The sequence below is a fragment of the Melospiza melodia genome, chromosome 1 (assembly GCF_035770615.1).
Source record: "Melospiza melodia melodia isolate bMelMel2 chromosome 1, bMelMel2.pri, whole genome shotgun sequence".
Classification (NCBI taxonomy): domain Eukaryota; kingdom Metazoa; phylum Chordata; class Aves; order Passeriformes; family Passerellidae; genus Melospiza; species Melospiza melodia.
The window spans coordinates 113,735,334-113,750,038 of NC_086194.1; the positions used below are offsets into that span (position 1 = coordinate 113,735,334).

Consider the following 14,705-nt stretch of genomic DNA (forward strand, 5'->3'; position numbering starts at 1 on the left):
CCTTCCCTTCACCAAATCTCATGATTTTCACATTTTTTGGGGGTTTTTTTCAATTGCATTTTATTTCAGTAATCTTTTTTCCTGAGTGTTTGTAAGTATTTCTTTTGAGATTCGCAAGTTTTCATATCCCTTTTGGGAAGGGAAACGAAATCTTGTGATTTCAATGGGGATCAACTGGGTAAGCTTTGGTGCAATGTTCCAGCACTTGATGGCATGCCATGCCATGTCCCTCTTATGTTCCACTTCAACTTGTGTCCTCCTCCTTGATTTTTTCCCTTGCTTTTACAACATCTGTGAGGTTAGTTTTGGCCTTTTTTGGTCCTTTGCACTGCACCCGATTTCCTCCTAGAGCATTTTCTTGCAGTCACTAAATTTTCCAATATTTTGCTTTTTTTTTTGTTTTTTTTTCAATTGCATTTCATTTGATCATATCTTCTTTGCAGAGTCTTTGTAATTGTTTCTTTTATCTTTCGGAAGATTTTTTTGGCATGCGCACAGGGATGAAATTGAAGGCCATCAGACAGGCAGGTATCTGAGCACTTTTGTCTCGTCAAGAAGGCACAAAAGGTCTAGAGAAATTGCTCATGGGACAGAGTTACTAAACCTGTTTTGTTTTGTTCTTTTGGACCAAAGGTGAGAATTTAAATAATAAGTGTTTCTGGCTCAAAGAAAGGTTATTTTTCTGAAGATTCCAATTGAGGAGAATAGTGAAGTGATCTTCCTGCAGTATTTTTATGATGTGCACGAGTCCCTTTCAGCTGGAACAGGCACTTTACTAGAAAAAGAAAAATTAAACAGGTTTTGTCTTAACTGCACACTTTGCCTATGTGACCCAATGCCAGCATTCGAAGATCAGAGACCATCAGACCACAAACAGTTCTGTAAAAATGAAGACTAGTATTTCAGTTGTAAAATCATTTTTTATTGTTACAAATATACATATGAATAAAATCCCTTCAACCTGCAATGTAAGTGGGTCACCGTGAAATTTGCATCCCCTCCCTCAAAAGCTGACATGTTTTTACAGATGTTGAACTATGTTTCTCATAGAATTACACATTGAAATGAAGCTAATATGCAGACAGAACCAAGGAAGGCCTCCAGAAAACACCAATATTAATAAAATTTCAATTGCTCTCATTCCAATCAACTATATACATTAATATACGAATGTGGAAGCATACCATGGTTATACATAATCCAAATTCTTCTCTGTTGTGCTTTCTGACAGTACACAAATGTAAGCGTTGGAGCTTTATGTACAGTAGGAGAACAGGAAGAAAGAAGCTCCCTATGGGAGAATGTAAAAACCATACCCAAGCATTTAATATATATAATCTATACAAATTATTTTATTAGTGTGCTCTTTTAATATAATTACAATGTGCAATTGCATACCGCAAGAATATATTTATAGGTAAGTCACGTGCAGATCTGACACATTTACATTCAGCAGTACAACACATTACCTGCTGTACAGTGTATTAGTGTAAGACAGTGTCCAGTTAATTTGCTTTGCTTTCTAAATGCCCTAATGCAGGGCACTCCTTGTAGCTGCTTCAGAGAAATTCAAGTAGAATACATGAAAGTATAGCTGGCTTTAGGCAAAGGCATGGAAAGGAATGCCTTGCACTGTACACACCAGAAATTAAGGACCGAATCAATGCCGGGTGTACTGTAAGTCATGATTGGAAGATCAGGTTTTCTGCAGGGAAATGTACCTGTGATGAAAGAGCAGCTGACTAAAAGGGCTGTTGATTGCTGAACCCTGATTGTTATGAAAAGCTCTTGCGCTACAAAGCACTTGTACTGATTGCTAAATAAAAATAAAATCTTTATCTGCTTCTTCTCCAGAGTCACTGGACTTGCTTCCCTGATGGCCATCTTTACTTAAGGACCTCTGCTTCAGTTCCTGGAACTCATGAGACTGCTGCCCAGGGCTTCTTTTTGCAGCTGCATAAAACAGAAACAGGATTTACTAATGATTGCAGAAGAGAAAGGAAGAAAAAAAAAACAATTAAAAAAGTCATTAATGCACATGGGAGCTGCTCCTGATACCACTGAATTAATTTGCACTAGGAGGAGTAGCATAGGCCCATTAATTCTTCACTCCAGAAAAAGGTGAGAAGAGAGAGTCTGAGCAAGCTTTATTCCACTGGTTGGTTGGCTGGCAAGCAGGCAAACTTGAAACATGACACTCAGTATTTCACTGTGACATGGATAAACATTACAGTTAGAAATGGCCTGGAAATTTTCTTCATATCACACCACTTCCAAACCAAAACAGCATTTTTTTCCCAGCTGGGATGGATCTCATACAGTGCACTCCTGACGACTCAGGCTGATGGATGTGCCAGCTGGGCATCCCTCAGACCAGTGAAGCACGTCTCAGGCAGGCCTGTCTCCCTAGCAGGACACATCTGTGTTCTCCTTTTTGACTCAGCAGCTTTAAACAGGACAGGTGTTCATCTCAGCATCCAAGTTACCCAAACTTCTTCTCCCTGCTCCTCTACACTTCCAGGTCCCAATGTCCTCCCTGTCCCTTGATAAGGACACCCATGGCTCTGCACCTTGCTTTGCTTGGCAATGGGGTAAGCAGGAGGCCATATTCACTTCTCATTATTTAAATGCAACAGTATACATTCTGTTCACCCAGCACTCTGAAATCTCCATAAGGCCAGGGCTTTCTCCAAATCTATAAGCTTCAAAATAAATTGGAAAAGAAGGCTGTAAAACCTTATTGAGATTCCTGACCTAACCAGTGGCCTACAACTGCCATGGTAACAAGATGGTTATACACATCAACCAGGGTGACCTTACCCAAGGACTGATAGCATTACAAATCTCATACTTGCACTTGAAGTGAAACTTCAAACACACAGTGGCCCTTAAATGTGATCTTGCTGCAAGTCACCTCACTTCACTCCCACAAAATTAAATGTTGCTCCACCATTTCGGGTAGGGATGGTCGGCTTTGGTTCACACTGATCCTTGTTCCTGACCACTTTTGTGAATGCCTCTCTTGACAAGGCACCAGGAGCTGCTGTGGCCATGCAGCACCACCTCTCCTTCCCCATGTACCAGCCACCTGTAGCCTCCCCCCTGCAGGGAACAGCCTACCCTGTCCCCAGCATGCCGCTCCAGCCCCAGCAGCAGCCTGCCACTGACCATCTCTGCCGCCATTTCAAAGCGTGGCAGGTTGTGTCACGGACTGCCAGGAATGTGGGAACTACAGAGAGGGATCACAAGGCAGCCAAATAGTTCTCCTGAATCCAAAATACCAGTTTTCTCATTTGTGCTAGCCAAAATATGTGAGGAAATAAGGGCCAGCAGCTACACATACTCTGCATTCTTATCCTGGCATTACGAGCTGGGAAACAGGAAGGGATGTTAAGAAAAGTGTTTAAAGCCATTTCACAGAATTGGAGAGGATTATCCTGTAAAAATATTCAGGCATTTCTACCTTCCGAAACACCACTGCTTTTCAAAGAAATAGGTGCCTGGAAATTTTTTGAGTCATCCTTGATACCAGTACCTCCCAATAGATACCTGGCCTTTATCTGGCCTTCACTGACTTCAAACAAAACCCAAAACACATCCTGCAGCAGCCATTTTAGTTTATGGTCTGATAAATATAGGTAAGTAGTTTGCCTCATAAATGACTGAAAGATGTATCAGGCATTTAAGTCCACATAATGCAAGCAGGCTTCTGTCAGAAGAGCTTACCCTCGCCTCGATGAAACCGTACAACACAGGTGACCTGCAGCAGTCTACGGCACGATCCCAGCTTACAAAACTTACTTTGTCAGAGAGGTATCTATCTCAGAATGAACTAAAATATAATAATTTGATTCTGATAGGGAGGGGAGATTCCCGGTTTGGATGGACTAAATTTGATTCTATAACACAAAAAGGATAAATTTTGGCCTGAGGAAAGGTTATGTGATATCTTAGAAAAACTGTGGGTAAATGGAATTGCATAAGATGTTCAAATACACAATTAAAATACTTCAGAAAAAAAGTAATTTTGAACAACTGTTCAAACTAACCATTTAAGAAGTAAAGAAACATAAATATGTACCATTTGAGAACAGGAGCTTTTATATTTTAAAAGTACATAAAAGAAATGAACATTTTTATAGCCTACTCAATGAGCTCACTGTGAGTCAAAGCTGCTCCTTCAACTAACAGTGCTGGGCTTGGGTTCTTTAGGTGGTATTTTTCTTTGCTTTTGCAACTGAAAATCAAAGTAAGAATAAATAATCTGATTTACCCAGTTCTCAAATGGTTTTGTGAGTGATGCACTGAAACTGGCACTAACAATATTCAAGCTGAACTGTTTTTTGAAACACTAAAGTGCATGATCTTAGAAATGACAGGTGTGCAAGCAGAGCAAGCAGCAGCCAGCCTACCTGCAGCGTGCCAGTGCTGCTGCACTGAGCGGTCGCAGACAGTAGTGAGTGCTCTTCTGCAGAGGGGCTGCATGTGCTAGATGGGACTGGTCATTGAAGTTGACACAAAGGAAAAATGTACAAAACATGTTTTATCTGTGAATTTTTTCATGCCATGTAAATCCCATGAGGGCAGAAATATGATTAGAACCCCATGAGATTTTTACCTTTCTCATAATGACAGATGACAAACCCACACCCTTCTGTGGTTTCTTTGCTATTACCATTTCTTAACAATTGTTAGTGCCAGTTATCAAGCACCACCTTGATGAAAAATGAAAACTTCTAACCAGAAGTTGGCTGTGCCATCCTCTGCCCAAGCACATTAGCTTCCTCTTCTGCACTGGTAGAATACTGCCCCGGAGTGGTTCTCACGTTGCCAGATGGCTTGGCACAGTCAAGAGCTGCGTCTCTTTTTTGACAATCTCCTGTTTGCTCTAGCAAGGAAAAGGATTTGTTTATACTCCTAAGCTGTTCTGCAGGCCCACATACAGAAGGTAATATGAAAATTTTCACTTATCCAACCTATTCAGATAGCAGTAATCAGTATGCCAGTTGCTTGTTTAAATGTAATCCAGATATGCTGAGGTGTTGGTAACAGCCTCACCATGCAAAGAGGTGTGTTTTCAGATTGTTCCATGAAGTACAGTTAAAATCATCAACATAAAGCTATTTTACAATCAAGTATCATCTAATTTGTACCTTTATTTCACAGGAGATTTAATTTTCTTACTAACTCGGACAGATTTGCAGTGATTTACCAGTTGCAGAAATAAATTGAACGTGCTAGCCTGAAGAGAGGCAGAAAGCAAGGACAGAGGAATGGCTAAATGAGGAAGTAAGACAGCAATGAATAAAAAACAAAACATGAAAAGGAATAAAAATGAAATAAACAGAATTTACTCTTTCCCAAACAACTTCATACAAAGCCCAGCAGCTCCTCAAGGACCTGGCAAATCTAAACTATTATTGATAAAATATGTACAGTGGCATATAGAGCCAAATAGAAAATTCTGTGTTTGACGGGAGAGGCTTAAAGGAGCAAGAAGTAAGAAAGCACAATGCCTGACTTCTGTTGCTTTTGGCAATCTGGATCATCTGAATGATGACAGTGGGCTCTGTAGGCAGCACAACTTCTCAGTCTTCACAACCCAGCATTATGTAGCTACCTCAACTCAGTTTTTCCCATTTTATGCTGTGAAAATCTGCTGTCAGAGTGTGAAAGGGCACCCCTTTGTTTCACAGCTTAAGTGATGGGAATCACCTTAGATGTCTTTCTTGGGGAGAGACCCAGGAAGGAAGACATCTCACCCCCAGACTTCAAACATGATCACTTGTACCAGCTAACACCATGGTGAGCAACATTCCTGTGACTAATTCTCCACACACCCTATGCTATCAGAGGAAGCCTGAGCTCTTCTAAGAATCAACTCAGGGCATGAAAATGCATCAGCAAAAGTCGAAATTCAGCACACACATGAAAATCAGCAAAGAGAAGAGAGCAGCCTACTGCTGTGTATAAAAGATAGCAGGTACCAAGCCTTGCCCTGGCACACAGAGACTCATTGCCCAAAGATGGGGAGGCAAACTCAGTCACGTGCAGAGACCAACAGAAAGGAAAACAAAGAGAGCAGTGGGCTGGCTGCAAGGAACAAAGTTGTGGCTGCTCCCCTGGAAACATGCTGAATCAGAGAGCTGCATTTCACACTACTGCGTGAAATTTCACATTATTGGTCTGAACATCTTTGTTCAGACCAAACCAACCATAAATGTACACATGAATCTCTTAATTATTCAGTTACATTATTAATACCCAGGGATTAATTGTTTATTTGATTTGATCAAAGGTAGGTGGACAAGATGCTGAATAGGTGATCAGATACATTTTCCTTGCTTTTTGCACCATCAAATGCATAACCCTCTTCCCTTCCAGGCGAAAACAAATTAGGAGACCTTGAAACACCAAACTTCACTAGAAGACAGCAGGTTATACAAATACTCCTACCTTCTTGAGAAAATGATCTGACTGAGGGGCTGCTCTGACCATCCTTTTCTTTATCAGAAGGAACTTTCTTCAGCACTGGTGGAAGCAGAGCAACTTTTGGGGAACTGGGGCCGGAGGGAGACTCTGGAGCATCCTCTGTGGAGTACCACAAAAAAAAGGGTGAGAAAGAAAAATTGTATCTACACTAAAGCTCACAGAAACAGTTGTTTATGATGGACCAAACCTCAACACAATACACAAACAAAAAAACCCACAGAACCTGTGTCAGAAAAAGAAGGATTCAGGAATTTACATTACAATGTGAGAACAAATTGTATGGACCTCAGTCCAGGTGAAAGACTTTTAGTAGTTAAATAGAAATTCTCATTTTCAGCATTTTTCATGTGTGCTGCTATTGTAGTACAAATAGAAATCTAATGTGACCATGTGATTTACCTGCAAGATATAAGTAGCAATTTGTATGAACAGCTGAAAAAAAAAAATTGGATTTCTGGAAATATTTGTTCTTGTTATACTTTTGTTGTTCTGAAACACAATAAAATCATCAATTTAGATGTCCTGTTTCACAATGATAAGGTCTAAAAGTGAACCAGAGGAAAAAAAAAACATCAAAAGCATTACAGAACTCTGTGCTTCCATGAATAACTTCCCAGAGCATAACACAAGGGCATCCATAAAGAGTTGCTAAAAAGAAAAAAAATACTTCTATCTTCTGGACTGTGAGAAAACCTGAAACTTAAATCCATAGTTTAAAACCACCTGGATATCTAGTTTCTCTAAAAGGCTGCATATGGATTATGTAAGGCAAGCTGACTACCATTTTACAGTCCTTGGAGGAAGACCTTTACAGTCTTACACTCCACAGGCCTCATTTGGACAGTAGAGAAGTACAGCCACAGTGGATTGTTAAACTGCTTTTAAGTTTGCTTTTCAATAAGTAAACAGTGGCATGTGTACATACAGAGGACCTAGGAAGACAGGTTAGCATTGACAGAAGAACAAAAGGCAGTCAGAGTATCATCTGTATTACGCATTTGTAAAAACAGTTAATTCAGTTGCATATTAGAAATTAATCAAAACTTATCTCTGCTAAGGAGAGACCACAAAGAGTCAACTGTTTCACTCTCAGCACAGGAAAGTCATGAGCTTCCCAAATGCAATTTGGTATGAACAGATACAATAATTCTTGGACCTTCTCCATGCATTTGATATGCCTGTGAGGCCACTTGCTCGGGAAAGCTCAATATCAACACAAGGAGGAGCACAGTGACTGGCAAACACAGCTAGATATAGATTTTCAGTCTTTGACAATTTGTGGACATCTGAGCTGTGCTCCTTTGCACCCAGATTACTTAGCAAAAAATTTGCTACTATTTGTGTGGCCACAGTGCTGGAAACAACAGCGAGCGCAAGAACACAGAAAGGATGATTGTTTGGTTTTCTTCATCATGTTGCCTGGGCATCCTTAGGCAGTGGGTTACTACAAGTACTAGGACAGAAGTTGGACTGCAACAGAGCTGTGCTGCTTTTACTATCGACCAAAGAGCTGGATTATTATGGGTAAATATTAATTACTCCCTTGTGTTAAATCCACAGTATGCTCTCTCTGCAGGAAAGAGGAACTGGCAGAAACAGACAGCTCAGGTCTTCCTGACTGCCTATTTTACACACTGAGCACCACTAAATAATCCATGCCCTCCCTGTTGCATTTATCTTCATGAGCACCTTACCTGACATCCCTCACTTTGATGACCGTTTCTAAAATGGTCAATAAAATAAATGTAAATCCACCTAAAATCTGAAGGTGATTTTGTATGTGAACAACCTTCTGCCTACTGGAGTGCAGAGACTAAGGAAGGCTCAGGTTTCACATCAAGGGCAGGGAGGAGGCCGTAACATCCCTTTGATTCCTCATCCTTATCAGAAATTACATCATTCTAAGGTCAACAGTGGTTATGGGAAAAGTCAAGAGGGCTGCAAGCTCTTACAGATGGCCATGCTCATATTTTTCACTCCCTGGCAGTTAATGAGCTGTATTTGCTGTGGATACTTGGCAAGTCTGTAACTAGCTTTTAATTCTCCTCAATTGCAGTGGCTGTACTTTGGGAAGAGGAGGTTGTGGCACTGGCCTATTAAACAGCAGACAGACAAATGCATGGGAGATGTGCTGAAACATTTCCCACTATTGGAAACCTTAGGATTATATCTAGGCAGAAGGCAGTCTTGCAGGGTTATGAAGTCCAGTCACAATTATTTTCAGTCAAAAGCAATAAGGAAATAAACAAAGGCTAAACAAGGAAACAGTAAGAGACAGCTAGTTTGTACAAGTTATTAAGAAACAGGCACTTACTTGAGGGGCTAAGAGCAGCCTGCCCCAAAACCCCAAGGACTTTCGTATATAGAACCAGGTTTTTAGAGAAAACATATTTATTTTTGTCAGTGCTACTACAATAGGCTTTGATGCTGAAGTAGTTTTCTGTGCTCACCTCTTCTGTGATAGCAGCTAACTCAAAAATAGCTCTGCCACTACTGCTTCTCACACTTTACTCTTGAGGATCACAGATTAAACCATTTTAATAAGTTTATTTGAATTAGGGCAAAAGGAGGTGGAAAAGAATGATGCAAGTCAAGAGCATGGCAATGAAGAACCTGTCCCTCTCCTTTTAATTTCTGTTCAGGATGTGGCAATGGCTGTCTCCACCACAGCCTGCACGAACAGCACCCAGAGCTGGGGATGACAACTGCCCAGAAGAGCTTCTCACCAGTACGAGAGGCAGAGCGTGGTTTCTGTGGCACTGTGGGTCGTCCTGCCAGGCTGGGCTTTGTTGACTGCAGTGGGGGCTTTGGACTGGTTGGTGTATTGGAAGAACTTCTTGCCTTTGCACCAGCTTCTACCTTTGGTTCAGCTTTTGAATTTTTTTCTGATGACGCCGAGATGGAGTCACCTTTATTCGATGCAAACCGACTCTCTGGAAGGGTCTGCTGTTGTTTAGGCACTGAAATAAACAGACACATAAAATAAAGTCTGCTGCAGCACGGAAGGGTCCATGCACAGCTATAGTGGTGTGGAAAACACCACCACAAGCTAACACATGCACTAATCACTGCAAGCAAAGCCTCTGAACCTGCTAATTTTGACATGTGCTAAGATTTGTGATTCAATTGCCCAAGACAGCAATTGTATGCCCCTCTTTTTAATATATTTGAGATGATGGCTAGCTGGACCTTATTCCTCCTTCATATTTCTAGGAGCAGATGGCACAGCCTACCTGCTGAGAAAACAATGATGGATCAGTGGAAAAAGCCGCTCCTGACTGTTTTGTGTCTCTACAGACAAAAGGTTGGGTTTCCAAGATCAACAGAGAAATCCTAGCCCAGAAAATAAATCCCAAGTGTTTGACCAGCAGGCTACATCTTTTTATTTGTTGCTTTTAGCAAGCTCTAGAAGAGATTTTGAAACTCAGCCCAGATCGAGGTATTCTTTATACAGTATTTTGATTTGTCTAATAACACTGTACATGGCTTACAGTTTCCACACATTAGTAAGTTTACCAACATGATGTTTATCCCAAAGACCAAAGCATTTAGAGATCAATTTACAGTGACTTGCAAGCAGTAAGTCAGTCCCATCTAGCTGTGCAAGCTGGTAGAAAGCCTGCTGGACTCCAGGCTGCTAACAAGCAAAAAGTCTGCTCTACTTTCCTACTCTGCAGCCTTCAGGAGGTAGAAAGCTTATATCTAGCAGTTTCAATGATAATCTCGGAACTTGTTTCTTAGCCTGGGCTTTCAACAGTTTTCACATCTTGAATCTCAGAAGAGAATTTCAGACTAACTGAAATGCAGACAGGTAGCCTTGGTTCTTGGCAAAACCAAGTGTGTGCTCACAGATGCTGACTTGACCTACCTACCTGCTATTCCCATTCAGAAGGCCTACTGAACATGGAAGTGCTGAGCAGAGACATTTTAATGGCAGTGGGAGGAAGGGAGGGAGAGTGTTTATACAGTCTGCTGCAAGCCAATCTCCAGTATGTTTTTCCAGCCTATGTAGCTGTTTTCCAGCCCAGCTGGAGTTAAACTCTGGCAGAGCAGACAGCTGTGTGGTGCATAGAGATGAGTGTGAGTGTGTGACAGGGAGAGTTTGTGTCTGCACATGTGAAATACCTCCTTGCAGCAAGTGAAACAGCGGGACACCACCTGCACCTGTGTGTGTGTGCATACAAAAGAAGCAGGCAACATCCACACACAAAGCAAGGAATAAAACCCCCAAAACTTATTCTCCTTCAGAACCACTAGCTTAGTTCTCCTGTAACAATATTCAGCAATTTTCCATTAACTTTCTTTCTTTTCTTCCTGACCTCAGGCCTTCTAACATTATTAGAGCACAGTAATTTAAAATAAATTAGCCCAAGCCAAAGACTAACTGTAGCTGCAACAATGAAAAGGAGCCTTGGGGAGCTCTCAAGCAAGACTGGTAAGGAAACAATTGACAGCTGGAGGCCAAAAGGAAGGGGCAAGCACAGTGCAGTGTGGTGGGGGTGAAATGTGTCATATACAGAAAAAACGACCAGACAAGTTGAAGTCACACACACCCAGCTATTCCAATGCCCAAAGTGCAGACTATCCTTGCTCCTCTGACTTCAGTATGCTGTCTTCAGGGGACACACAAGGTCCTCCTCAAAAGACAAGCAGGCTTTAAAAGCACTGATTTATAGAATATGGCATGCTTTGAATACTATTTTTTTAAAAGCTTTAGAAAGACATAAAACTTCAAAATTGGTATTTGAAGTGCTCAATCAAGATGGCCACATTTGGATTTTGATTTCAGCCCGTTTTCCCAGCCTTTTTTCTGTATGTTTTTGCAATCTTGTGTGCCAGGCTTGCAGGATACCACCGCTGCTGAGATATCAGACCTGGATTTCCTAGTTCAGACCACTCCTTTCATGTAGTAAACACTAACCACCAGAGCTGAATCCCTTTTGAAACCTTTACTAGCCAGTCCCTAAAGTATACATGCAAACCAGTCTGTCAGCCTTGTCCTTGGCTGGCTGCAGTGTGCCATGTCAGGGCCCAGGACTGTGGCTTGACAAGGGCACGGAAAGATGAGGTGCAGAGGGAATTGGTGCTGTAAGCACTGCAAGGCTGAACACCATTTTACACACAATGGAGAGCTGCTTTGTGCACATGAGCAGTGTCTAGGGGCCTCCACAGCTTTGCAGACAGTCCTGGCTTCGATCAGACTGGTTAAATCCTGGGAAGAGGCAGCTGCCATTGACTATGAGTCAGGACTGCTGACAGACCAACAGCACTGCAGCCAGCTGAAAGTCAGCACCACTCAAGTTAGTATGAGCAGACCTAAAGCTTGAAAACTGGTCATATTTCCATCCTCAGATATATTGAGCACTTCCACTTCTTTGTGCACACGCATTTCTGCTGGCTCTTGGGTTGAGCTTCAGCTTTGCTGATCCCATTAAAAGCCAGCCTCCTTCCAAAGGTGTCCCAGCCACAAAGGTGCCCCAGCCACCTGCACCAAGTACTTTCTCCTCCTGTGCAACAAGAGTAAAAATGTGAGCCATAAACTCCGCCCCAGAGCTGACTTCATGAGAAGTGCCATCCATAGCACAAAAAGTGAGTTTGTTTCTAATGCTCTTCACATAGTGTAAACTCCTACTTTGCTTAACCAATTGCAGACATTCAACCTGAAGAGGGAAGTGAGATTTTGGACATCAGGCATGTTGTGTTTTCTAGGAAGTTTATACCAGGAAACTTATACTGTACCTGTACCACTTCCATCCAGTCGTTCTGAGCTTGTTGTAGTGTCAAAAGACTCTCTGGGAGTTGTGTCATTCCCAAGTTTCTGAAAGAGTGAGTAAAACTCTCAGATTAGTAATATATCTGAAATTAATTCAACTCAGTGATCCTGTTAAGCAAAACCCTCTAATTTGGAAGCCACGAGGCAGAGAAATCAGTGGCAACAAGAAACGGTGCACTCCCTCTCTTTGTTTCAGAGTTTGGAGATGTAAGTGGGAAGGAAACTACCTTGATTTGCACCTAACACTGCCACATTCCTATCAGAGCTGCAATGACACACTGCCTCCTATGTAACAGGTCTCCTGGCATAGCTCTGCATCTAAAAACTTCTTGTTTGAAATTAAAACCTTTTTCTGAAGATCTAGATTTTGAATATGACTACTAAATTGATCTTATGCTCTTCTACACAGAAGAATAACTTCTTATTTTAGATAAAACTGCAACTACAGAAGTAGCATTGCTCTCATATTTATAGGATTCCTCTAAAAACCTACAGACCTTATTTACTGAAAAGCTTTTAAAGCTACTTATCACCAGCACTGCTGGGTGCTCAGCACCTCAAAAGAAAAGGGACTTGTGGTTTATGTACTGATATTTTGCCTCTCTTCTATTGTAAATAATAGGTTTCCTAACATCTTGGTCTCAAAAAAACCCACAAACTCTCAAGGCTTTTGTCATGTTATAGCTAAGTGAGGTTGAAACCCATGGATTTATCAGGAGAAGTTTAGATATGCAGCACTTGTAAGTGAACCAGCCTCCTTTTACTGCCTTACCTGCTACCAAAGCGTAGTGAGAAGGACAAATGAGAGGATTCAAAAAAAGCACAGAGAAGTAGGCGCAGGATAGGACTAAGAAAGAAAGCCTTAGAAAGATAAGATTAGGGACAGAAGTGAGTTTTGTTTTGTTTTTTTTTTTTTTTTTAACTATAAAAGTAGGGGTAGACTTCTGCAGCCAGGCAGCTTCAATCTTGATCTTTATTTGCTATTTCAAGACAGTCAGTGTGGCAAATGGCTTAAAGCAAATGATTTGTTCTGGTGAGCTTTGCATATACCCATGCATAAGTAACACTGATGTGTTCAGGCCACTGCTACTGCTCCAACACCAACTCTGACTGTCCCTCTCATCGCATTTAGAAATCTCAAACATGTGCCACACTGTACAAACATGATCACTGCCTTTTGGGGGTTATGACCTGGAAGACTGCTACGTATAGCATATAGTTTAAAATGGGACAACAGGAAACACAGGAAGAAAATGGCTACAAGTAGCAGAAGTACATGCCTACTACAGAAAAACTGATGTGTTTAGAGTGAAATCAGTATTTCAAATACAAGCATCAAGAAATGATCTCTAAATATCCGTGCTGGCTGTGTGCCTTTCTCATGCACTTCAAGAGAAGATGATTTTGGGGAGTGATGCAGAGGACAGTGTAGCTGGCCTTACAGATTTACTGATACCTCCACTTTGCTCATATAATTTCACAGCTCCTAAAACAAAGCCTCTCTTCAATACAACAAAGAGAATGGAGATGCTGAGTGTTTGCTATACCTGTGTAAGATCTGGCAGGGTGATGCTATCTCCCAGCATCTCCTCTAAGAACAGGTGAACACTTAGAATGGCACACTGCATTAAGGAGGGTGCTATTAAAACAACCATTAAGCTTCCTGTGCTGTAAAACTACCCTGATACAATGAAGTCCTCTGGACAGATGAACTCTAGAAATGCTGTGACTTGTAGGGCCAGATTATTTAGCTACGGTGTCCATATGGACAAAACAAAGTCACTTCCAAAGACAGAAACATTAGGGCTTTGTGCCACTGGGCAGAAACTCAGTTTTTGTTCCCATTTCTTGACTGACACTGATATTTTGCCTAAATTCTCACCTGTTCACCTCCTACGGCTACACGTTTTTCTATAAGAGTGCCTTGGCTATATATATATTTTTAAGGGAATACCACTCTCCTTCTGCTGGATTTTTCTTCTGTACCTGGGAAAAACTACCTTTTTTTGCAAAAATCCTTTCATGGAATGTAAATTCTCTTGAATTCTCACTTTCACTGAGAAACTAATTTTCTTATGCAAATACTGAAGAAAGAATGCATAACACTTAAGTGCAGTAAATGACTTAGGAGAGCAGCATGACTGCATGAAACTAATTTCACTGTAGTTCCTTCCTCCCTCTCTAGTTATGGGACAGCTGGGGAAACATGACCATGTACCACGACAAGCAGAAAAGCCACTGCTGGCACCTATTACTGTAGTACTTAAAAATGCAATTAGGATGTGAGCATGTTTGGCTACCTACTGTACACACATTACAAACAGCTTATGGTCCCCAAACAACACTAAACACTGGCAGCAAAAATTTACCCTGAGAAGTCAGATCAATGCAGGTGAATTCATCATGTAGATAAATAATGCCCGGGCTGTATTTTTAATAG

The 14,705-nt window shown here is 41.3% G+C and overlaps 1 protein-coding gene across 4 annotated transcripts in view; it reads right to left on the reverse strand.

Moving 5' to 3' along the window:
- Window positions 1-900: 900 nt before the first annotated feature.
- The window catches only part of CARMIL1 (capping protein regulator and myosin 1 linker 1), a 188,935-nt gene continuing 175,130 nt past the window's right edge, over window positions 901-14,705 (reverse strand). For 2 of the 4 annotated variants that reach the window (XM_063164853.1, XM_063164845.1), the window contains 5 exons: window positions 12,232-12,310; window positions 9,219-9,452; window positions 6,457-6,591; window positions 4,742-4,888; window positions 901-1,953 (listed from right to left, as the gene is read on the reverse strand). In XM_063164853.1, the coding sequence (XP_063020923.1) occupies window positions 1,817-1,953; window positions 4,742-4,888; window positions 6,457-6,591; window positions 9,219-9,452; window positions 12,232-12,310 (732 nt within the window). In that variant the 3' untranslated portion in view covers window positions 901-1,816. The remainder of the gene's footprint in view (window positions 1,954-4,741; window positions 4,889-6,456; window positions 6,592-9,218; window positions 9,453-12,231; window positions 12,311-14,705) is intronic. The other 2 variants (XM_063164873.1, XM_063164863.1) reach the window with 1 other exon arrangement.